This window comes from Choloepus didactylus, chromosome 8 (assembly GCF_015220235.1).
Source record: "Choloepus didactylus isolate mChoDid1 chromosome 8, mChoDid1.pri, whole genome shotgun sequence".
In the NCBI taxonomy this organism is placed as follows: domain Eukaryota; kingdom Metazoa; phylum Chordata; class Mammalia; order Pilosa; family Megalonychidae; genus Choloepus; species Choloepus didactylus.
Window position 1 is genome coordinate 74,590,096 of NC_051314.1, and position 23,795 is coordinate 74,613,890.

The window sequence follows — 23,795 nt, forward strand, 5'->3', positions numbered from 1 at the left end:
TGCTGCAACTGAAGTGATGGTCTGGGTAAAAAAATGAAGAAAAGAACAAGGTACCATTTTTTTGTTGTTGTTGTTAAAAATTGCAAACAACCTAGATTTCCACCAATAGAGGAATAAATTATAGAACAAACGTATGGGAAATTATATGTTTTTTTAATTGGGTAAGTCTGTATATTGACATGAAAAGATCTCCAAGATATATTGTTGACTGGGAAAAAAAAACCCACTTGTGTAGAAATATATGAAAAGACATCCTGAAAGATATGTGCCACACAGTCAAATGCCATTACCTGTAGGGAAGGGAGCGAGACTGGGAAGGGGTAAAGAAGATTTACAACACCATAGAGTCATCATTGAATTTATTTTATTTTAAAGATATCTATGTACATCAAGTAAATACACACTGGGGTTTGTGCGGTTTGGTTTGTCTTCCACGCTGGCATGCAACATTTTGGCAGATGTGACTGGGCAGGCCAGGTACCCCTTGTGGTGACCCTGGCTCCTGAAAGGGGTGCAGTGAGGGTAGGAAGGAGGAAGAGGATGCAGTATGACGTTTCTAGTGAAGGGTTTGTTTGTGTCTTGTTTCTTAATTATGTAAGTGAATTATATATCCCTTATATCTTGTTAAAGAGAAGGCTGTCCCCTCTGTGTCACCTCTGCTCTACACCTTCAAATTTCCTTATGTGTTTTTCAAAAGAATCATTTGATGGCAAAATTATATAAAACCCACTGGATTCTTTGATACCCTGGTGGCAAACATTAGCATAAGCCCCTTTATTGATATTTTCCTAAACAGGGGACTCAAATTATGTAGCAGCATATTTCCCTTCACTCCCAGATCACAGGTGCACAGGTATCTTCCTTCCTTTCTTACTGGGTCTGGAGACAATGTGGCTCATCCACCCGCACCTTTCCTTCTTTGCTATGAGTGGCAGGTTGGAGCCAGACTGAACCCCTGTCCTCAGAAAGCAGCGGTTTTCCAACTTCAGGCCCTCAGGAGTTCTCATTGTTTCAATGGCTCCTCAAGTAATGAAGCATTTTCTTTCAAACTAAGAAGTTACAGAGTGCCCAGGTCTGCATGGTTTGTAGTTAGTTTTTAAATTGGGGTTCTATGTAAGGTTTGTTTTAAAAAATGTTTGAAAATCACTGCCTTGGAATTTAATCCACACCCCTTCAGCATTTTTTCTCCCTGCATTTCTCCTTAGCTGCTAAAAGGGGCCCAACAAGTAAAGGGAGCAGGGACTTTTCCCCTTGCAGGAGTCACACCACTAAAGCCTGTGTTTACTAGCTTGCACTCACACTAAGCCTGCTTTCCTATCTGCAAAGCTAGATATGGGTGCCCTCATACTGGGGGATTCCTGTCTTCTAGCCTAGATAAGCCTGGATATCTGGACACCAGACTTTTCTTTCTTGATTTGGTTTGGCTAGTGACTTCCATCCTCCATTCCTGCAGTCACCTGGAAAACCACCTGAGCACCATGTGGAAAGAGAGGACTGTCCAAAACCAAGGCAGCAGTCCTCTCGACTATCCAGGGGATATACGGGCTGAGAGAGGGGCATGGAAGCACCCAAAGGGGTCAGGCCCTTGGGCTTCTCCACCTCTGGAAACTCTGCCTTGCCCCTTTCCTTAAAGTGCACTTCATACCAGATGGGGCATCAGAAAAGAAACTCTTGGGGAAAAAAATAAATTAAAAATGTATAATGAGAAAAAGTCAGGCTCCAGCTTGAAAGGAAGGTATCTAGAGATAGATATTTTGCCAATGAACTGGAGGCCACCAAGCCAAATGGTGGCAAAGGGAGGAGCATGCAGCCAATATGGGACAAAGAGAGGAGTCTTGCTCATTGTATCAACCTGAGAGCACTGTGGCAAAAAAAAAAAAAAAAAAAAAAAGTAGGGATTTCCCAGCATGTCTGTTCATCCCTTAAACCCAAGGAATCAATAATTTCCACTACACAACTAAACTATCACCATTTGACAGACTGTTGGGAAGGTCTGCCTCCTCAAATTTTCAAAATATTTTTTATCGACTCTGGGTTCTGTTTATGAGCTATAAGGTAGAGGATATTAAAAGGAGACCTGGAGAGAAAGGGAAGTGGTCCCTTGAGCAATCCCTGTTCTCAGTCCAGGGCAGAACAGGAAGAGGGAGGCAAAAAGCAGATGTTACAGGGTATAGGTGAATACCTGGCATCCCCTGGTTGGGGTGAGGGATGTATGAAGAAAATTACATGTATAATTTAGCAGCCCTTCCATTTTACACTCCCCTAGGCTGTGTATGAGAGAGGAGGGAGGAAGAGTCCATTTCTGTGTCTTCTTATGATGCTGAGACATTCTTCTGCTTAAGGCTTCATGTGCATACGTGTGTGTGCCTGTGCATGGGTGTGTGCCTGCACGTGTGTGCACGCACACATGTGTGTGTAGGATCTCAGCCCACTAGCTCCCATTTTTCCTTTTATCATCTCCGTGACTAACACCACTCAGTGTGAGAGATGAATAAATGAGAGAGAAAGGAGAAACATTCACCCTCCTCCCTCTTACCCCAAAAAGAGAAGGATAGACTATGCTTAGAAATTGCTAAATACATCTTCAGATACTTAGAGAGTAGGACAAAGAGAGAAGAGAGACATAGCAGCAGCTTTTGATATATAGATACAGAATACAAAGATATACAGAGTAAGAGAATAAGAGAAGACATCGAACATAGTACAGTTGAACAACAAGGGTTGGGGAGGGAGTTAGTATCAGAGACCACAGGTTTGCAGCATGCTGAGAGAAGAGGCCTCAGTCCCTCTTAGAAACTGGGAAAGAAAGAGAAAGAGGGTGTGAGGACCCACCTTGCAGCCCAGCCACTGGAAGAGCCTGTGCTGTTGGTTCCAAAGGAACAGGGTGGCATTTGTACCAACTTTGGCTTACAGTCCTGTTCCTTTAACACCAACACACAGATGCCCCACTCCCCGCCCCTGCTCCTCCATACCCACTGAAGTTGCTTTCCCTGTTCTTGTTTCTTTGCTTCTCATGCCTTTCTGCTCCTGTGCCTGGCCTACCTCCTGGGAAAGCCCTGGAGAGGGCTCAGCTTGGATGCAGCCCAGCTAAGAGACAGGTCACGCTCTCTCATTTCTAGTTCTCTAAGGACCCACAGTGGACAGTAAAACAAGATCCCAGTGCCCAGTTCTGGGCCTAAAAGCAACCTTGGCGAGAAGCCCGATGACAATGCAAGAACAGGAGGGTGCCTGTTCTGCTAGAGGAGAGGACCTGGGAGAGGTGGAGAGGGAGGGCTGGGAGCTGGGGAGGCAGCTGACTTCCAGCTCCACTGAGCAGGATGGGAGGGGAGTGCTGACACCGCAGCCAGAGGGACAAAAAATTCCTGGGGAATTTCCTAAAGCTTAATGGTGGCACACAGATATGAGGACAGGAGGAAACCAAACATCTCCTTTACTGGCGCTTTCTTAGTTCAGAAAAGACCTATCCACCCAACATTTTAGAGTGGAGGTGAAGGGAGGTTGAGAGGTCTCCTAGTATCCACCCTCTGTGACCCATGTGCTCACGGGTCTTCTTTTGACAAGTGGCAGTGACCCCTAGTGGCAGAAAGGTAGTACTATTGTGACAATAGCCAATGTAAAAGCATAAAGGCAAGAGAGGGCCCGTGTCCAGATGATGAGGGGCAGCACAGATGTCAGCCCTAGGAGGGAAGAGCAGGAGTTGAGGGGTAACTGGACAGTAACAGTTTGGAGATGTTAAAAAAAAAAAAGGCAGGAGAACCAAAGAGGCCAAAGGGTGAGAAAGGAGGCGACCCGAGGCTGGTGGGAGGAAGCAGCCTGAAGCTACCTGAAAGTGCAGGTATGCAGCAGTCCCTGTGGGAGATTAGCTGGCTGCTGTCTCCTGGTGGAGAGGGAAAAGCTTGGCCTGGTCCTCAGCTTCGTAGCCGCATGGCAGGTCACTCCTGGAGGGAGAGAAGAGACCCGCCACGATCAGGATCATGTCAACTCCACATCAATGAAAGCATTCCTGTCCCAGCCACTTTTCTCTAACAGCAATCCTGTGAGATAACCAACGGCAGGGAATATTCATGTTTTACAGGAATTCTGGAAAATTTTTGTTTGAGAAAAAGCTGCCTTTCCCAAGGTCACAAAGTTCCCAAAAGGTAGGCGAGAGACCCAGGTCGTTGGAGGTCCACAGCATTTTCTCCAGACCCTATATATGGAATAGGGAGAAGCCACAGAGGGGATTGGAGTTGGGGACAGTGTTGGGATGGTGTTCTACCAGAAGCAGGGGAGTGACTCAACACAGGGATGGGAGGAGCGGCTCTGATTCCTCCTCCTTCTCCCGAAGATCCAGGGAACCTCTAAGCAAGGCACGAGGGAAATTTAATGATTGTTCCACCCAGAGAACCCAAGGGCAGGGGGACCAGTGTACCTATTGTCGTTGATATCTGTGGCATTTCCTGAAGAAAGAGCCACCGTTGAGAACACAGGATTAGAAGGAAAAAAAAAAGAATGGACATTAGAAACAGTCTCCCCAAACCCTCTCTCATCCTAATCCCTTAGAGAAAAAGGTACGACTTTGGAATGCAGCTATCATCTGGGACTGTTGCAGTCTATCCCCCACTACCCAAAGCTGCCTCATTATTTTGTCTGAGAAAAAGCTTCCCTGACCCCTCACCAAGTTGAGGTGAAGGGGATAGGAAGACAAGGGTGGGGGTAGGCAGAGATATCGGAGGAATCCACTTCTAAGAGAATCCGAGACCCTGAAGGGATGGGCAGTACTGAAGAGATAGGTACAGGGTCACTTAGTTTTCTTATACCTCTCGACTTGCCCCGGGGATCCCAGTGGCTGGATTACCCATCTTTTTCACTCACCGTTGTCCATGTTGGCCTTCTGGTAGGAAGCCAAGGGGCCTCCAGAAGACGTGGCCCCACTGCTGGTACAGGAGTTTGCAAAGCTGGATGGAGCAGAGGAGGAAGATACAGCCTCTGGCACCCACCTCCACTAACCACAGCCTTCCCACACTCACCCCCAGGGACTTAGGACCGCAAACCTAGCTTAGGCTGGGAGGGCAGATGCCTACCTTCTCATCAGAGATGCGTGTATGAAGTCAAGAAGGAATTGGAAATGAAGCCACTTAGGAAAATCATTAAGTCTCACCCAATAATTGACCAACCCTATACCTTATAGGGTCCAGAGAGCCCTGGGTTGGGACTCCAGCCCGTGCCCGTGGTCACTCACTACATATCTGAGGTGGAGCTAGGTGCGGCCTGCAGGTACAAATTCTGGTAGTTCTGGAAGAGGCTGTTGGTGTAGCTGATGCACTCAGGGCTCCGTGTTCCATAGGGGTTGGTGGGTGAAGATGCTGGGTAGTGGCCAGGCCGGACAGGTTTGGCTGTGGTTGAGAAAGGAAAATGACTTTGAGGGAAGTCTGTCCTGCTCCCCGAGGTCATCCAGCTATGGTTGAACTGAGTTGCTTATAAGATAATTCACTTTTATACTTTTTTTGGGGGGGTGGATGGATTTGAGCCTGAGGGTGGGGATGGGTAAGAAGCAATAATCTAGTTGCTTGGCACTTAGAAATTTGTAGAGTTTGCTCCAGGTGATAACCCCATCTTGCCTACAGACACACACACACACACACACACTCACTTACTCACCAATCTGGGCAGAATGGCCCCGCTTGCCCGAACTCTTGTAGCGGACGGCCTCCTTAATACGGTCCACCTCCTGCTGGTACCGGCGCTTGTCCTTCATCGCACCCTCCTTGGCCTCCTTCAGTGCACCCTCCAGGGCCTTAACTCTCTCAGCTGTAGCCCTAAGTCGTTTTTCCAGCTTAGGAAGCTCACAACGCAGATCTGCATTGTCACGTACCAGCTGTGGGACAAGCCGCAGGGAAGGGGCAGAAGGAAAGGCCAGCGACCCAGTCGGAGCCCCCCCATGGGAGGTGGGGAGAGAGGAACAAGAAAGATCAAGAGTCAGAGAAGATGCTTCATTAAAAGATCTCATTCCGTTTACCTATGAGCTGTTTTGTTCGTTTCTTTCCTTTTCCCTGAAGGACTAGTGGCCAGGCATTAAAAAGTGACATCATCTGGGCGGCAAAACCTGCTGTTGCCACGGAAGCCCAGAACTCTTGTGACAGCGTCCTGTCCCAGTCTCCTTTTGGCCTCAAGCCACCCCTTTTATCTCACAGCTTGTGCCATCCCAGGAGCCCCAGGGCAACCATGGGGACCTCACACCCCCTCACCCAGAGACAGCTTTGTGGGCATGCACCGTGGGGGGCAGCAAATGCACAACAGCAGTTTTGAGGGCGGACGTGGCATTGAGGAAATGAGTACGGGTTAGGAGCAGTGCAGAGCAGGAGCCGAAGCTGGAAAAGAGGAGCCCTCCCCACCCCTCCCTACACAGACACACAGCTCCCTCCCCTCCATAGGAAGGAAAGAAAATGTTTGAGGTCTCACAGCCTTGTGCTTGTTACCTTCACATTCAAGTATTTCCTAGGCTCTCCCTCCCCCATCTAAATAAAGTTAGCATGTGGGAGCAACCACCTTGCAACCAGAAAAGACTCGACTCCCCGATCTTTTTTACAGGGTTCCACTAGAGAGATTGCAAAAGAAGCAGGGCCTTGGAAGCTATCAGGTAAATCAGCAGAGCGGGGAACACTGGGGGAAAGGAGCAGAAGCTAGAAATAATTTCCCATGCAGCTTTAATTCTGGACAATTACAAAGTATAGCAATGTTTTGCTGTGACAGTAGTTTCTTTTAATTTGTAATAGGACTAGCTCTGACTACAGAGATTCTGTCAACTGAGAAGTTTCTACATCACTCTCCTTTCCCTTTCTAGTCTTGTGTCTGCTGAGGCGGGGAATTGTGAGTCCTCTATTAATTCTGTAGTGAGCAGAGGTGGTCTTTAGGACTTAGAGCAGAGGCAGAAGCTTCAGTGAGGGAGAAGAAAACAGCCTGTGGTTTCCCAGAGGACATGTTCCCTTAAAAGCAATATGCATTTGGATAGAGAGGGAAAGTGAAATTAAAATAAATGGCAGAATTGATTACAGGTATTTCCCCTCTGTCTTTCAACTTTTTGGTAATACCATTATACTTCATAATAAGCAAAGGCAAAAAGATTGTAGTAACACCCTCTGTGGGGCCAAATAAAACAAATAAATATTGCAGATTCTAATTGAGCCACAGGTCTGGGATTGTTCCCATTTAAAAAAAAAAAAGAGGGTGATGTACTGAGTATTTACTACATATGCTGAACATTGCACGGGGAGGAAAAGAAGTTTAAACTGTAGGAAAGCAAGAAAATGTGTTTAACTGGAATTTTAAGGTGGATTTGAGAGGAAGGGAATGAGGTTCAGGTTAGGATTCACTTTATAATTAGGTAAAAGAGCCAGTTGACAGACTGTTGAGCCTGTCTTCAAGGTTCAGATATTTGGCACTAGGGAGAGTGCTTCTGCTCTGTACGCACCAAACATTTCCTGTCCTGGCTCCTTTGGATGGCCCCTTCTACCTCCCCACCCCATACCTTGGAAACCCAGTCATCCACCTAAGGAACCGCAGCAGCAAGGAGGGGGACAGAGAGGCAGCAACTTAATACACAGGAGTTTTGACTGGCCCCAACCAGGGGCTGAGGGGCCACCTAGAGGACATAATTTCATCTCCATGCATGCCTGCCCCAGCCCAGGCAAATGGAGTTCCTTCTCTGACAGAAAGTCCACCTTCCCTTGCACCATGCCTGCCTGCCTTCCATCTCTGGCTAAAGTCTGGCCAGAATCCCTCTTATACATATAGTCACAGCCCCATGCCTCGCAAACCTCTGTCAGTGTCAACCTCTCCCTCCAAGGTAGGGCTGGGGAATTTCATTTCTAGCAGAGGTGGGTTGAGAGCTTTGAGAAGGGAAAAACAGGCATGGGAGAAAGAATAAGGTAAAACTGGAACTAAATATTATATAAATAAGGGGTTAGTAGGGAAAGTAAAAGGGACAAGTAAGGAAAACATGCAACTAGACTTTCCTAAATCCAAGGGGCCTCTGAGGATTTGGGTATACTGGGTACCTGGCTTCAAGAATTCTCTTCACCTCTTTTCTGACTCTCACCTGTTTGTGAACCTTTGTAAGCTGTTCCAGGTTGTTCTCAAGAAAGGAAATCTTCTGCTTTTGGGAGTGAATCCCCCCACTGTCCTCGGGCTCCATTTCTGCACTCTGATGTAGATAAAGAGGAAGAGACGTGACTGTCTGGAGGCCAAGCCCACAGAGGTCTCACCCAGGGCAGCGGGTAGAGGGGATAGAGAAGCACTGAGGATGGGAGGGGAAGGTAGGGGCTGAGAAGACAACCAGGATGACACTCACTTTCTTGACTCGAGTCGTGACGTCTTGAACGAACAGCTTGCGAAGGTTGTGGAGGGTCTGGAGTTCCCGGGCCTGGAAAGAAGGATGGAAAGTTAGTGCCAGTCAAGGTCAACGTTCTCCCTCCAAAACTACCGTCACTTTCTGCCTACATAACCAGGCGAGTCACTCATCCTTTAGGAAAAGATAAGTCTTGATATGTCACAGGACTAACTGACTAATTTGTGTGAAGTACCAGAGGAATGGGTTAGGAAATCGGGGGACAGAAATGAAACTCCCCCACCCTATTAACTTAGCATGGGAGGAAACCACTCACAACGGTCTCCTCCAGACCCTTGAGGTCCTGCTTGGACTGCTCGTGTCGCTCGTACAGAAATCTACAGCAACAGAAATAAGGAGAGAAACAGAAAAATCCTTCAGGATTCTTTCTTTCCTTCCTCCTTCCCTCCCTCCACACCTTTTATTTCATTTAATTATTTATTTATTTATTATACAAGTTACCCATGTTCAGTGTGCAAAAATTAGAGGAAAAAAGAAATATGTAAAATAAGGGGTTTTTTTTAAAGCCCACGATTCTACCAAATAGGGGTGGAAACACATGAGCATGTCAGTGTCCATCTTTGAGGCTATTTTTTGAATGCATCTGTATTCACATGTAAATTTTTATGGGATCATTCATGCTGTTTCATAAACTGCTCTTTATACTTGGCAGAACATCACAGACATCTTTCCATGTCAGTCAGTACTCAACAGGGGTTATTTCTGATAGTCTTTTTTTTCCCCCTTCTCCACTCCACCAAATCATTCTTTTGAGGCATTTGCTTCATGTGAATCACCATACTCACATCTACATGTGCATCCTGCCTGTGCACATGTGACTGAGTAGCAGCCCCGAGCCTGTATGGCCGTGAGTTTCAGGGGGGCTCTGTCACTCACGTCAGCTCCTGGAGTTTGGTGCTCTTCTCATGTTCTTCGTTCTTCAGCTTCTCGTAGTCAGCCTGAAGCTTCTCTAGCTCTAGCTGGAGCTTCTGATTCAGGCTACCAAGGGTAAGGAGTTATTGGGGAGAAAAAAAAAAAAGATGTCGATGAGGGGAAAAGGGAAACCAGCTCCTCAAACATGCTCCCCCTCCATGTACAAGCAAGTGCAGTTGGAACTGATGTGTCTCCCTTTGGATATGAGAGGCAGACAGGTTAGAGTCCCCGTGATGGAGTAAGGAACACTGATTATCTAATCCTATGGGCCTCAAGGATAGTCTCCTGAAGATGCTCTGCTAAGTTGCATCATTGTTGAAGGAAAGACACATGGAAGTAAAAGAACTGGATCTGAGGCCCAAGAGGGAGCATTTGAGTGAGCCCAGCAAGGTGAGAGGATGGGGAAGAGAGTGGGGAGCCCTTACTCTTTGAGCTCATCAATGGTCTTCTGTTTCTCGTTGATCTCATCCCGGAGCCGGGCCAGCTGCCGGTGATGGGCCTCACGGTGACTCTCCATCTGCACTTCCAGAGCCTTCTGCAAACAACCCCACCCTGAGCTCCAAGCCAGACTCCCAGACACCAGTTCTGTGAGGCTAGGCCCCAATCGTCCCCCACACCCTCCCCACTCACCTTCACTTCATCTGCATCCTGTGTGTCTGGCTCCTTATCCTTTAAGGCTACTTCATTCACAGTTTCTGAGGGAAAGAGGGGAAGACATAGTATCACATGTGCCTCCTTCAGAAAGAACTTCTCCCTACATTGAGACAAGAGCTCCAGGCAGGGCAGGGGACGTCCACACCGAATGGGCCCACAGGGATGTTTTTCTGGGTTAGGGTAATCCAATTGGATGTAGCAGGGACAGAAAGCAATGGGGGGCTGGGTTCTCTGTGATGTAAGCTCAGGGTTCATGTAATATTATCTACATGCAACTTGGCTAAAGAGCATGTGAGTTGGCATCTGTGATTTCAGGTTGATGCTTGGGTGACCAAGTTAGCAGGCAGTTTCTTTTGATGTTTGTCAGTTAGTTTCCCTTTCTGTCCCCTCTGGGATCTCAGATTCCAGGATGGGTGAGATGGAGGTTTAAGAAGGTCTCACCCTGGGCCTGGAGCTTGGCCAGCTCATCACTCAAGGAGTCATAGGACTCTTCCAGGTGCCGCTTCTTTAGCTCCACACTCTGCATGTATTCTGTAAGCGAGCGGATCTTGGCCTCATGCTGGTAGGGAAGAGGAGAGAGGAGGAAGATGGATGGAGCAAAGGACACAACTCCTGGCTGTGTAGACCTCCATAAATTCCCTTCTGCCCTCCACCCCTACTATGCCTTCCCTAGGGATGGAGGGTAGAGGTCCATTCCTCTGGAGACCCTTCCTTTAGGTCCTCTTGGCTCAGAGGATAGTACATCCCTGAGCCTTTCCTTCTCCAGCCTGGACCCTCCCCCCTGCCACCCAAGCTCTTCTCCTGTCCTCGATTTCAGTTAACCATAGAATTTTGACATGAAGATGAGTTTTGGGACTTCCATCCCATAACCACAGAGGCAGCCCTCTTTCTCCCATAGCAGCCAAAGGCTCTTGACCTCAGGCTCTCACCTGGGAGATGAGCAGCTGGCAGGATGAGAGCTCCCGCCCAGTCACTTCCATCTTGCGATGACATTCAACCTGGAGGTTCTCCAGCTGCCGGCACCGCTTGACCACAGACTTGACTTCGGATTTGATTTTGCTGATGTAGAGTCGAGCCACAGTGAACTCCTCTTCAATGGCCCCACTGATCTCCACTGGCTGTGGGTGGGCAAAAAAGGGAATAGATGCTTCTCTGCTGCAGGGAAGTCTTTAATCCATTCCCTTCCACTTTCTGTGCAACACACACACACACACACACACACACACACACACAAGGACTCAGAAGGGATGGGTATTTTCTGATTAACCCTATCACCTGGCATTTCACACATTTCACAAACATGTTTTTAATCTTGATCTGTGTCTCTGTAGCTGTTTGAACCCATTGAAAATAGGACCTTTAGAAGATGTTATATTTTAGTTAAGGTACAGCAAATAGAACTAGGGGAGACTTAATCCAGATTACTGGAGGCCTTATAAAGAGAACCCATAGAAGCCAGAAAGGAAGGACATTGCCATGTGATGGGAAAGCCAAGGAACCCCAAGGATCACCGGCAGCCAGCATCAAAACACTACAGTCTTCGGAGAGAAAGCAGTCCTTGCCAATATCTAGATTTTGGACTTCTTCTAGCCTTAAAACCAGGAGCTCATAAATTCCAGCTCCCACTGGACCTTCTCGTTGTCTCCTCGAGTGGATACCAGCAGCTTCAATGAAAGTGAGTCTGGTGAGGGAGCTTGCTTTCTTGGCCAGTTTCATGGCTCCTTGGTCTGGGGAGGCTGAAACCCCCACCCAGGTATAGCAAGAGTTAAGAGAAAAGGGGACTTAGGCTTCATGGAAATAGGGAAACTAAAGGAAATTAAACCCAGAATGCAGAAGCACCGTGATACTACAATATGTGCTATACGAGCTTGTGGCATTTGTGATAGCAGCTCAGGCAAACTAAGACAACATCTAAATTCCTTTATCTGCATTTTAGCATCCAATTCCAACAGTCCACCCCTTCCATTTTTACAAAGGAGTAGGATTTTCTTTTGTAGCCAAACTGATCTGCTTGATCCCCCAGCTGGGTCATTCCCACTTCCACATATCTGCATATGTCATTTCTGACTCAGTGCCTCCATCTCTAAATTCTACTACAAGCACATCTCGATTGCTTCTTTATTCCACACCCTTTAGAATGTGGATTCTCAGTTGAGTCTATGCAAACCTCTACTTGTTTTCCTGGGTCTAGTTTGAGGGCATGTTTCCTGGATCTCAGGCCTACCTTTTTCAGTCTACCTTAGGGCCTGGATTATTTCCTTGCATCTCCCACCAGTGCCCAGAACAAGAATGATCTGCACAAGGCCACTGCCGCCTACCTCACTCACCAGCTTAATCTCTCCGTTGCCCACGATGACACTGAACTCACTCAGGTCCTTCATCAGCCCGTTCAGCACCTCAGCAATTCGTTTTCGCTGGTGTCCACTGACTTCCTGTAGCCGCTGCAGCTCAGACTCCAGGGACAGCATGGTGGCCTGGGGACAGACCCTGGATCATTCCCACTGCCATCTTCCAGCTCCCCTTCCCAGCCCAGGCAGAAGTTTCTCCCTCTGTGTATGACCTAAGGGCTGTTATGGAGAAGTACCTGGAAGCAAGAGGGGCCAGGGCCCTGCAGAAGGGTCTGGAAGTGAGAGGGGCCCAGGGAGCAAAGTGCAGTGACAGAGTAGGGGAGGGTCTCATGACACACTGACAGTGAGCAAAGGTGCAAATGCGACACAGCCCTGTAAGGATGTGGAAGTCCCTTTGGACATAGAAAATGTTCTGAGGACAGGGAGCTGTTGGACCTCTAGTAGGCCACTCACCACCTTCTGAGACAGCTCATCCACCAGCAGCTGGTTCTGCTGACTCTTTTCCTCCACCTCCTGGGACTTCTGGTCGTAGTTGACTGCCAGCTCCTCCAGTGCCTGCAGCACTTCCTTCACCTCGTCCTTAGCAGCATCGTTCTCTGATTGCAGGTGGCTGAGCTCCCGCTGGACCTTCTCGTTGTCTCCTCGAGTGGATACCAGCAGCTTCAATGAAAGTGAGTCTGGTGAGGGAGCTTGCTTTCTTGGCCAGTTTCATGGCCCCTTGGTCTGGGGAGGCTGAAACCCCTGCCCAGGTATAGCAAGAGTTAAGAGAAAAGGGGACTTAGGCTTCATGGAAATAGGGAAACTAAAGGAAATTAAACTCAGAATGCAGAAGCACCGTGATACTACAATCTGTGCTACATGAAAAGCCCCAATTAGCTTCCCAGACTCCTGATGTTTTGAGGGGTGACTAACCCTTAAGCAGAATGCCTCTTCTTCCATCCCTTTCAGGGATGAACACGAACCCCTTTTCCCTTATGTCCTGTGTGCCTTCCCATTACCTCCTCCTGGTCCAGCATTTGCTGCTTCAGCTTCTCTATGAGTTGGCTCTGCTGGTTGATCTCATCATCCTATTGGAGGGGAGGGGGAAGGTCAGAGTGAAAGGAAGCTATGCTGCCAGTTTAGAGTTATGGGGGGAGAACAGAGATAGGAGCCTGATAAAAATCCAGAGAGTTTAGGCTTTGAGTTAGAAGCCCCCATCCCCTAAAAAGAGGTCTTTCCTCTGCTTCTTTCCTCTCCCTCCTGCCCCCACCTTTAAATTCTTTTCTTCCTAAAAGTTATACCAACTTGGTTGTAACAACCTTGACAATATATACCAAGAGCCTTTAAATGCTCATATCCTTTAACCCAGCTCTAACCGCTATTCTAATCAAGTCATCCAAGAAGCAAAGTATTATACATAAGAGGCAAAGATGTCCATTTCAGTTATTGATAATAGCAAAACAAAACAAAAACAAAGACTGGAAACCCTGTAATAACTGAATGGTTAAATACATTTTGATAAATGGGCTAACAAGCAGCCATTAAAAAATACTTTTATGAAAAGCTGTTAATATATATATATAATACTTCAATTGCATGATATATGCACAGAGAAAAGCAAAATGTCCTGTTATCTTTAAATGGTGGGATGTGGGATGGTGAGTGATTTGAACTTTCTTCTTTATATTTGTATCCATTTTCCACATTTTCAATAATGAACATCTATCACTTTTAACATCAGAAAAAAAGGCAGCCTAAGTTCCCTTTCTGAGTCCCTCACCTCCCTTCCCACGGGGCCCAGCCCTGCGCCCCCCCCTGGCGGCCCTCGCCTTGTCGTCGAGCTGCTTGTAGAGGCGGCGGATCTCCTCCTCGTACTTCTGCCGCTCTTCCGGCGCGATGCGCACCACGATGGACGAGTTGTCGTTCACAGGGGTCTCCTCACAGAGCTCCGCTCCCAGGGCCGCGTCCTCCCCGGCCAGGCGCTCCGTCTCAGGCACGTTTTCTCCTGGCCAAGGGGCAGAACAAGGTGAGGGATGGGAGAGGAGAGAGCTGCATCCATGACTCCTCCCTCCCTCCTCAGCCAAGCCAAGATCTCCAGCTCCTCCATCTCTCCTGCCAAGGGGCCCTTCAACCGTTTAAGAGGCTCGCCAGCCCCCTCCACCCCTCCCCTCAAGACCTTCCATAAACACAGCCCGGCTTCTTGGAGACTGGCCTGACCTTACACATCACCCCAGGTGGGGCCCTCCCTGGCCCCTCTGCCCCCTCCCCTCGCGCAGCCTCGCGCTCCCACCGCTCCCCTCCCTAACCATTGCGCCACCGGCTCAGCTCAGCCTCCAGCTTTGTAATCGTCTCTTTCTGAGCCTTTGTCTTCTCCTTCTCCTTCTCATATTTCTTCTTCCACTGCTCAGCAGTCAGCTCCAGATTCACTGAAGCAGTGTTCTTAATGGTCTTTGCCCTGAGTGGGGAGAAGAGGAAGAAAGAGAGGAGAACGACATTAAGGCTTGGCTGACACTGAGGGGAGAGAGCCGCGCCCCAGGGATCCCGTGGGGACCCTGCCACTGACCGCTGCCCAAACATCAGGGTGGACTTGGTCTCCGCATCGTTGTAACTGGACGGCGAGCAGCAGATGAACATAGTCGTCCGGCAGTTTCCTCCCAGAGAGTCCTGGAGAATTCGTGTCATTTTGCTGTCACGATAGGGAACGTAGCTTTTCTGGGGGAGGTGGGAGACCACGAGTCAGAAAAAAACAGATTTGACAGGGGAATCAGAGAGGATGGAGATGCTAACTGGGATCGCCAACCCATGGATGGGGCCCTGATGAGCCAGGGCTCTGGGAGAAGGTGGGGAGAAGGGGTGGAGTTTGAGCAGTGACAGGGACCTAAGGAACTCACAGTGCCCTCAGCCAGCGCGGAGATCACATTCCCCAGGGCCGACAGCGACTTGTTGATGTTCTTTGCCTCGTCCAGCACAGCTCCCTCTGCCCCAGTCTTGCTGACCTAGGCAGGCATTAAGGGATGAGTGTGCCATGAGCACCAGCAGAGGGAGTGGGCTCTCACCAGCTCTTCTCCACTTAGGGGGGCCCAGTCCAAGAGGTGACAGGAAGAGGGGTCAGAGTATAAGGGAAGCTTGGTCAGGATCAGGAAGACCCTTCCCTTGTTCCCCTAAACTCTCTTACAAAAGGTCACCCCCCTTCACCTATTGCATGATTCCTTTTATATGAAATGCCCAGAACAGGCAAATCCATAGAGACAGAAAATAGATTCGAGGTTGCCAGGGGCTGTGGCCAGGCCTGGAGTGGGGAAAAGGGGTGGGGTGGGGAGGGGGACTAGGGAGTAACTGCAAACAGGTATTGGGTTTCTTTTGGAGGTGATAAAATTGTTTTGTAATTAGATAGTGATGGTAACAACCTTGTGAACCATCTGAACCACTGAACTGTACACTTTAAAATGGTGAACCTTGTGGCATGTGAATTATATCTCAATTTTTAAAATGTGTTTAATTAAAAAATGAGACCATCTCCTTCCCTACCCACCCAGGCCATCCCTAAAGGAGCCCCAACCTTCTCGCTCCCTGCCAGGTCCACTAAATACAGCTTCCCACTGAGCTTCTGCTCAGTTTCCATATTCTCCTGCTTGATGTTGATGAGGAAGATGCTGTGGCTTCGAGAACTGTGTTCGTTCATGTCTGCAGGAGCAAGGGAGAGACAGTCCCTTTATCAATCCCAGGGAGTGGAAGCCCTCAGCCCCAGCACCACTAAACCCTCCCCCATCCACTTGGGTGCCCACCAAGACTAGCCCTGCCATGACAGGGCAGCAGAGCCTCAAGACAAGGGTCCCTCCTCCTCTGGAGGACACAGTCTTCCCTTGCTCACTTGCAAGTCTCTCAGCCCCAGAGAGCAGAGTGGAGGCAGACCCCCAAACTCAAGAGCTCCTTATGTCCCCACTCACTGGTGACAGCAACATGACGATTTGATTTCCCCTCATCAATCACATCTAAAATCTCCTCCGGGCTGGACACAAAGCGTTCAGTACAACCCTGCAGTGGGCGAATGGACAGTGACCCATAAACTTTGATCTGCAAATGAAATTGCTTGCACAATGACCAAATGACCTTTCAAGACAGTGTCTTTTCTAAGCCCCAGACTCTCCCCAGACCTTTGGCACAATCTCACCCCACCAGGGCATCTACCCTCCAACTTCTGGGTCACTGACCCTACCCTCCTCCCTCACCCACACTCTCAATACACTGGCCCCACATGGGAGCCCCTGCCCCAACTCTCACCTTGACAAATGGCACCCGGTTCTTGTCCTCGTGCACAGACAGATTTGTCTTGGTCACTGAATCAAGACAATGCAGGGTGAGGACGACCAGCACTTCTCCCCACCCCCTCTGCACCCTGCAGTCTACTCAGATGGTGGTTTCTTCTGTGTGCTAATGGGAAGAAGACCCCACCCCACCCCACCCCACCCCCGTGGCCTAAACTCCCTGAACATGCTGAAGGTTCAGTTCCTCCTCCTTCTTCAGGATTCCAGCCCCAGGGCTCTGGCTCCTCTCTGGCTCTTTATAGGTAGGCCTGGGCCCACAAACTCATCTGCTGACCCTCTTGGGTTCTGGAAATTCTTGGTGAGTGGAGCCATGGGCCTGGGGTATAAGTGTGAGCATCTCTGTGTGCCCTCTGAAATCTGATCTTTCTTTTTCCTCACCCTCCTCACATGTACCCACCCACCCTCCTCCCAGCAACTAGACCTCAACACCACTCACCATCCAGAAGGTCACGGATTTTGTCCAGGTAAATCTCAAAGTAAGAAACCTGGTTAGGGAGAAATAAGAAGTATGAAGTGAAGAATGCCTAGCTTAAATCTGACATAGAAATCCTAAGCCAATGTGACCTGCTCAAAAGATGGTGGTGGTGGGAGAGAAAGAGCAGAAGAGAACATCCTGGCAGAGGGGAGCTGAGATAACCAGAGGGGGAGGGTAGAGATGGGATGCCCAGGATCTTCGATGGGCTCATTCTACATCTTCCCCTCCCATTTCCCATCTGAGGAGGCCCAGCTGTCATGCCCAGATTACCTTAATATGGAACTCCAGGTTCTCATCCATGGAGTAGATGTGGTTGAAGATGTCTCGGGCAATTCGAGGAATGATTCCCATCAGCTGGGGATCATGCAGTTTTCCCTGTGGAGTAAGGACAGTCCAGAGTGAGGCTGGGGCTCAGGAAGAATGAGACAACTGAGAGGAACACTGGCCAATGCAAAGGTTATAGTCGAGAAGACCATCCTAAACTAGGAGGTTACTGTCATGTCTACCTGTTAGTGGAAGAAGGAGGTAACTGAGCAGTGTTTGGACTTTCATTGCTGCTGATTCTCCAGATCAAAAGAAGAAAATGGGAATATTAGAAAGGAGAGTACACTTCAGCAGATTAAAGGAATTACAATAAACTCCCACTATCACATTGCCCCTCAATTCATCCTCTGTGCCCACCTACTTCTGGACCAGGTAGTCCTGGATTCCTAGGTTCCTTGATTCCCCATTGAGAGTCCTTGGTTTTTCATTGAGATTCCCAGCACCTCACCCCCCCAATAGAAGTCAGAGTCCTCACCTCCATGGTATGTGTTTTCCCTGAGGAGGTCTGTCCATAAGCAAAAATGGTGCCATTATAGCCAGCAAGGACATCTGGAAGAGATGGGGGATAAAGAACTCTGGTGGAGAGAAGTGGGGAAGGGAATGGGAAACCTGAAAAAAAAAAAACATTTAAAGAATATATCCATTACCTTTGACAATCTGCATGGCACAGGCATGATAAACTTGCTCCTGAGTTGTATTCGGGGGGAACACACGGTCAAAGACATATGGCTTCCCCTGAAGTGGACATAAAAGATGAGGGACATTAGCAGGCGGGATGTGAAAGAGAAGACATACTGCAGCCCCTTGCACAACCCTGAGAAAGGCACCCTGTTCTTCAACCCGCCATATGCAGAGATAATTATGGGGATGAGGGAAACTAGAGAGAGAAAAGCAAAGCTTAGTATTGATAGCAGGACTTGTATCTGTGTGGTAGAGTGTCACTGAGGAGTGTCATCCAATGAGATTGTGCAAAGGGTTCTCAGTCTTGCTGTGATGCTTTAGCACTCCACCACCTCCAATCCCCTCCCTGGGAAACCAGGTGAGAAAAGACAACAGGGCCACTTGAGGAGAGCAATTCCGATTAACATTGAAAACTACCTAAAGTTTAAAATATCTTCCTCAGTAGATCCATAGATCTAATAGAAAGATCTTCAACACGTATTAAATGAAAGACGCAAAGTGAAGGACATACAGAGAGTACATTTCCTATCGTGTAAATTATCTATCTATCTATCTATCTATCTATCTATCTACACAGAAAGAGAGAGAGCTGTTTTGAGGAAGCATTAACAAGAGCTCTCTCTTTGTGAGAGAAATATATGGAATCAGAAATATGGGTCTCCTTTTAGGTAAGGAATCAGCTTTATTTAAAGGGAAACTGTGAAGCAAATCACTTGGGCCTACAAATACATCATTTAATTCTGTTAATATGTCCTAAATTCTGTGTGCTAATAGGAATGCTAAAGGTACAAAATATTTACAACCCAGGGAGCTAAACAAAGGATACATTTGAAATCTAACTGTCTTAAAGTGAAGGTCTCAGGTAAGAGTAAATGAAACTATATTCTGTTCTCTATTTTAAGTGACATTTCTCAGTTGGGTTTTCCTGCCATTTGGTGTAAAGAAACTATAACTTAGTTGTTGTCAAACTGCTTTACCACAGAGTCCATCTTTATACACCCAAAGGGTAAACCTCTAGGTCTATGCAGTCTCCAAACCAAAGTTTGGGATTCATGTTTAATTCAGGAAAGTCATAAAACATGGCTTCAGCTAAAGAGGTAGTTCTCTGTATGTCTACAATATTGCATTGATAAATGAGGAATTTATTTTTGAAGGAATTATATGAAAGTGTCTACTTTCAGGAGAGAAACAGAGAGGAGTCCTCATTGTTCATTTTGTTTCTTCATTGTTTACATTTTTAATATGTATATATATATATTTAATGTCGAAAGTATGAGACAGTAGTGCATTATTTTGTTTTCTTCTTTATATTTCTTTGCAAAAAGGAAAACTAACAAATATTATTTTTATTTGTTTTTATTTTTTAAATACTATTTTTAAAATATTTAAAATTTTTTAAAAATCTGGCTTATAGAAAAAAAAAATGTACCTGAAATATTTATCTGGACTTTCTTTGCTGAAAGCCTTTGAAGCAAGAATCCACAAAGGAAAAGAAGTTGTAAAGGCATCTTCTACAATGAAAGGAATGCTGTAAACTGATAGAACGTTTCTGGAGGACAATTCTATTAAATGTTTAAATGACCATACTGTTCATATTGTGTACCAGCAATTTCAGTGCTAGGAATTTATCTTACAAAACACTTGCTTAAGTGCTTAAAGTTATATGTAGAAGGATGTTCCCTGCAGCGCTCTGTATTAAAGAAAAACAGGGACAATTCAAACATCCATCAAGAGGAGGTTTGTTATGATATCTCCATATTCTACCACTATTAAAATGAGTGAAGTTAGTTTACATATATATCGACATGTCCAAGATTGATTGTTAGGTGAAAAATAAAAACAATGTGTAGAATGTGATTATATTTTTAAAAAGGCATATGGATAGAATAGCTTTAAAAAAAGATTTGCCTCAGATGGTTTCTATAGTGTGTAAATATATCTCAATAAAATCGCATAAAACAAAACAAAACTAAACCACTTTTTAAAAAGGTCTGGAATGATGACTATATACATTATGCATTTGTCATACCCATAGAACGGCAAAACACAAAGAGTTAACCCTAATTTAACTAAGGACTTTAATAATAATGCATCAATATTGGTTCCTTGGTTGTAACAAATGTACCACGCTAAGGCTAATGCAAGATGTTAATAACAGGGGAAACTCAAGGGGGAGGGGGTATATGGGAACTCTCCATACTCTCTGCTTGAGTTTTCTGTACACCTAAAACTGCTCTAAAAAAATAAAGTCTACTAAAAAAAAGATATGGAAGACTTTACACAAAACTGATAATAGTGGTTATCGCTGGAAAGCAGAACAGGAAATTACACTTTCTACATTTTTTCTGTGACATTTAAATATTTTACAATGACAACATATTGCTTTTAAATTAAAAAATATATTATAGCTACTTGGAATAGCTAGCAGTAAATACCTGAAACTATCAAACTACAACCCAGAACCCATGAATCTTGAAGACGATTGTATAACAATGTAGCTTATGAGGGCTGACAATGTGATTGGGAAAGCCATATGGACCACACTCCCCTTCGTCCAGTGTATGGATGGATGAGTAGAAAAACGGGAGCAAAAAAAAAAACAGCACCCAGTGTTCTTTTTTACTTTAATTGTTCTTTTTCACTTTAATTTTTATTCTTACTACTTTTGGGTGTGTGGTAATGAAAATGTTCAAAAAATTAATTTTGGTGATGGATGCACAACTGTATGGTGGTACTGTAAACAACTGATTGTATGCTTTGTATGAGTGCATGGTATGTGAATATATCTCAATAGAATTGAATTATTTAAAAAAAAACTAAATCACTTTTAAAAAAGGTCTGGAATGATCACTATATACATTATGCATTTGTCATATCCCATAGAATGGTAAAACACAAAGAGTAAACCCTAATTTAACTAAGGGCTTTAATAATAATGCATCAATATTGGTTCCTTGGTTGTAACAAATGTACCATGCTAATGTAATGCAAGATGTTAATAACAGGGGAAACTGGTGGTGGGGAAGGGGGTATATAGAAACTCTCCGTACTCTCTGCTTGAGTTTTCTATAAACCTACAACTGCTCTAAAAAAATAAAGTCTACTAAAAAAAACATATGGAAGACTTTACACAAAACTGATAATAGTGGTTATCACTGGAATGCAGAACAACAGGAACTTATACTTTCTACATTTTTTCTGTGACATTTAAATATTTTACAATGACAACATATTGCTTTTAAATTTAAAAACATATTACAGCTACTTGAAATAGCTAGCAGTAAATACCTGAAACTATCAAATTACAACTGAGAACACTTGAATCTTAAAGATGATTGTATAACAATGTAGCTTATGAGGGCTGACAATGTGATTGGGAAAGCCATGTGGATCACACTCCCCTTTGTATGGATGGATGAGTAGAAAAACAGGGGCAAAAAAAAAAAAGCACCCAGTGTTCTTTTTTACTTTAATTGTTCTTTTTCACTTTAATTTTTATTCTTACTACTTTTGTGTGTGTGGTAATGCAAATGTTCAAAAATTAATTTTGGTGATGAACACACAACTATGTAATGGTACTGTGAACAATTGATTGTATGCTTTGTATGACTGCATGGTATATGAATATATCTCAATAAAATTGAATTATTAAGAAAAAATCCAGGGTATTAAATGAGTTGTCATATGACTTCTCTTATTTGGTCTACTGATAAGACACAATTTTTAAATATATTTTTAAAATATATTCTTGCACATCTACAATAAACTCTGCTTGAACATGGTAAAAAAAAATACATGTGTATATATATATACATATATATATATTATAGCTGATATTATAGGAGAGTGTGCAATGATATGACAAGGTGTGCACAAAATACTGTTAAGCAAAAAAAGTGGTTTTTAAAATAGTATGTAATGGATTATCTCATTTCTGTTAAAAAAATATGTACATGGATGTCTATATACCATGCATAGAAAAAAGAAAAATGTTAATAGTGGCCATTCATGGATAGTATGATTTTTCTGGAGTATTTGTTCTTTTTGATTTAGATTTAAAACTTTTCTAAAATGAAAAAAAATGTAATTTTAAATAAGAAAATTTAAAGTTTTTAAAACAAAGATGAATATTCTTACTACATCAAGAACTCATAAATAATTAACAAAAGACAAAAACTAAACAGAAACAAACGCACAAGAGCTGGGTACTAACCACAGAGGAAGAAATGCAAATGTTCAATAAACAGAGATATTCCACATTTTCAAAGAAAAGGAAACTAAAACAGTAACATCATTTTTTACCTATCAAATTGGAAAACAAAATTTGAGTTGTAATATCCAGTGTAGATGAGGGAACAAGCATTCTCATTGCTTCTGGTAGGCGAGGAAATCATGCAACTTTCAGAGGGGCAATTCAAAAATATATAATCAAAAGCCTTAAACTGTACATATCTTTTGACCTGGAAATTCTGCTTCTAAGAATTTATACTAAGGAAATCACACACATGGGCAAACATTTAGCTGTAAGAATGTTTATTATTGGATTGTTTATAATAATGAGAAATTGAAAACAGCGTAAAGGAAAAACATTTAGAGCACTGGTTAATGTAAGGAATCGATTAAATTATGGCATGCACATAGATTTTACTCTTTGCTGCTATTTAAAATGATGCCCTAAGAGGACAAGGATAAATCTCAAAAACACGTAGAGGAAAAGAAGTCAGATACCAAGTGCACACACTGTACTATTCCCTTTATATGAAGGTCTAAGAATGGGCAAAACTCATCCAAAGAGATGGAAGTCAAGATGGCGGTTACCTGAGGGTGGTACTGACTGGAAAGAAGCATGAGGGAGCTTTCAAGGGTGGTAGAATGTTCCAGATCCCAATCTGAGTAGTGGTTATCCAGGCTTCTTTGTGTGTTAAAATATGTCAAACTGTTTGCTTAAGATTTGTGCATTAAATTACACCTCAAAAACTTCTATCAAATATAAAACCATAACACTGACGTTATAATGGCTGTTCAACATACGTTGATGCTCAACCTTACTCTTACTAAGAGAAATGCACATTAAAACTATGATATGCCATTTTACCTACCAAAATGGCTGAAATAAAATAGTCTGACAATGCACTGTGTTGGTGAGAACGTGAGGAAACAGACATTCACACATACTGCTGGTGAGGGTGTAAAGTGAGGCCATCTCTATGAAAGGCGATTTGGAACTATCTCTTAAATTTTTAAATGCATATACCCTAGGACCTCCATTCTAAAAATTTATACTACAGACATGCTGCACATATGCCAAATATGTATATACAATGCCATTCAATTATTTATAATAACAAAAGATTAGAACAACCCTAAATGGCCATCAACAGGGACCTGGTCAAATAAATTATGGTATATCCCTACAATGGAATATTATACAGTTGTTAAAAATAAGGAAATAAATCTTTATGTACTGATATGGAAGGATCTCCAAGACTTATGGTTAAGTAAGAAAAGCAAAGTACAGAACTGTATGTATAGCATGCTACCATTTGTGTAAAAAAAAAGTGTAAGCATGTATATATGTATTTGCTTGTAATTGTATAGCATGTTTTTGGAAGGATCTGTAAGAAACTGGTAATAATGACTACCTCCCAAAAGGGGAACCAGGTAGCTGGGAAAGAGTAGTAGGAAGGAGACTTACTTTTCATTGTACACCC

At 44.9% G+C, this 23,795-nt stretch overlaps 1 protein-coding gene across 5 annotated transcripts in view; it reads right to left on the reverse strand.

Annotated features, from left to right (window-relative positions):
• Positions 1 to 342: 342 nt before the first annotated feature.
• Positions 343 to 23,795, reverse strand: part of KIF5A (kinesin family member 5A) — a 29,229-nt gene continuing 5,776 nt past the window's right edge. Inside the window, exons 2-30 of one of the 5 annotated variants that reach the window (XM_037847261.1) lie at positions 18,051 to 18,138; positions 17,879 to 17,952; positions 17,350 to 17,454; positions 17,041 to 17,089; positions 16,561 to 16,616; positions 16,227 to 16,314; positions 15,839 to 15,963; positions 15,171 to 15,275; positions 14,843 to 14,991; positions 14,586 to 14,734; positions 14,109 to 14,284; positions 13,299 to 13,367; positions 12,754 to 12,960; positions 12,271 to 12,426; positions 10,882 to 11,070; positions 10,394 to 10,511; positions 9,929 to 9,993; positions 9,724 to 9,833; positions 9,263 to 9,364; positions 8,643 to 8,703; positions 8,330 to 8,401; positions 8,078 to 8,182; positions 7,508 to 7,528; positions 5,641 to 5,857; positions 5,222 to 5,375; positions 4,855 to 4,937; positions 4,412 to 4,439; positions 3,824 to 3,938; positions 343 to 2,796 (exon numbers count right to left, since the gene is read on the reverse strand). In XM_037847261.1, the coding sequence (XP_037703189.1) occupies positions 3,860 to 3,938; positions 4,412 to 4,439; positions 4,855 to 4,937; positions 5,222 to 5,375; positions 5,641 to 5,857; positions 7,508 to 7,528; positions 8,078 to 8,182; positions 8,330 to 8,401; positions 8,643 to 8,703; positions 9,263 to 9,364; positions 9,724 to 9,833; positions 9,929 to 9,993; positions 10,394 to 10,511; positions 10,882 to 11,070; positions 12,271 to 12,426; positions 12,754 to 12,960; positions 13,299 to 13,367; positions 14,109 to 14,284; positions 14,586 to 14,734; positions 14,843 to 14,991; positions 15,171 to 15,275; positions 15,839 to 15,963; positions 16,227 to 16,314; positions 16,561 to 16,616; positions 17,041 to 17,089; positions 17,350 to 17,454; positions 17,879 to 17,952; positions 18,051 to 18,138 (3,000 nt within the window). In that variant the 3' untranslated portion in view covers positions 343 to 2,796; positions 3,824 to 3,859. The remainder of the gene's footprint in view (positions 2,797 to 3,823; positions 3,939 to 4,411; positions 4,440 to 4,854; positions 4,938 to 5,221; positions 5,376 to 5,640; positions 5,858 to 7,507; positions 7,529 to 8,077; positions 8,183 to 8,329; positions 8,402 to 8,642; positions 8,704 to 9,262; positions 9,365 to 9,723; positions 9,834 to 9,928; positions 9,994 to 10,393; positions 10,512 to 10,881; positions 11,071 to 12,270; positions 12,427 to 12,753; positions 12,961 to 13,298; positions 13,368 to 14,108; positions 14,285 to 14,585; positions 14,735 to 14,842; positions 14,992 to 15,170; positions 15,276 to 15,838; positions 15,964 to 16,226; positions 16,315 to 16,560; positions 16,617 to 17,040; positions 17,090 to 17,349; positions 17,455 to 17,878; positions 17,953 to 18,050; positions 18,139 to 23,795) is intronic. The other 4 variants (XM_037847259.1, XM_037847258.1, XM_037847262.1 and 1 more) reach the window with 4 other exon arrangements.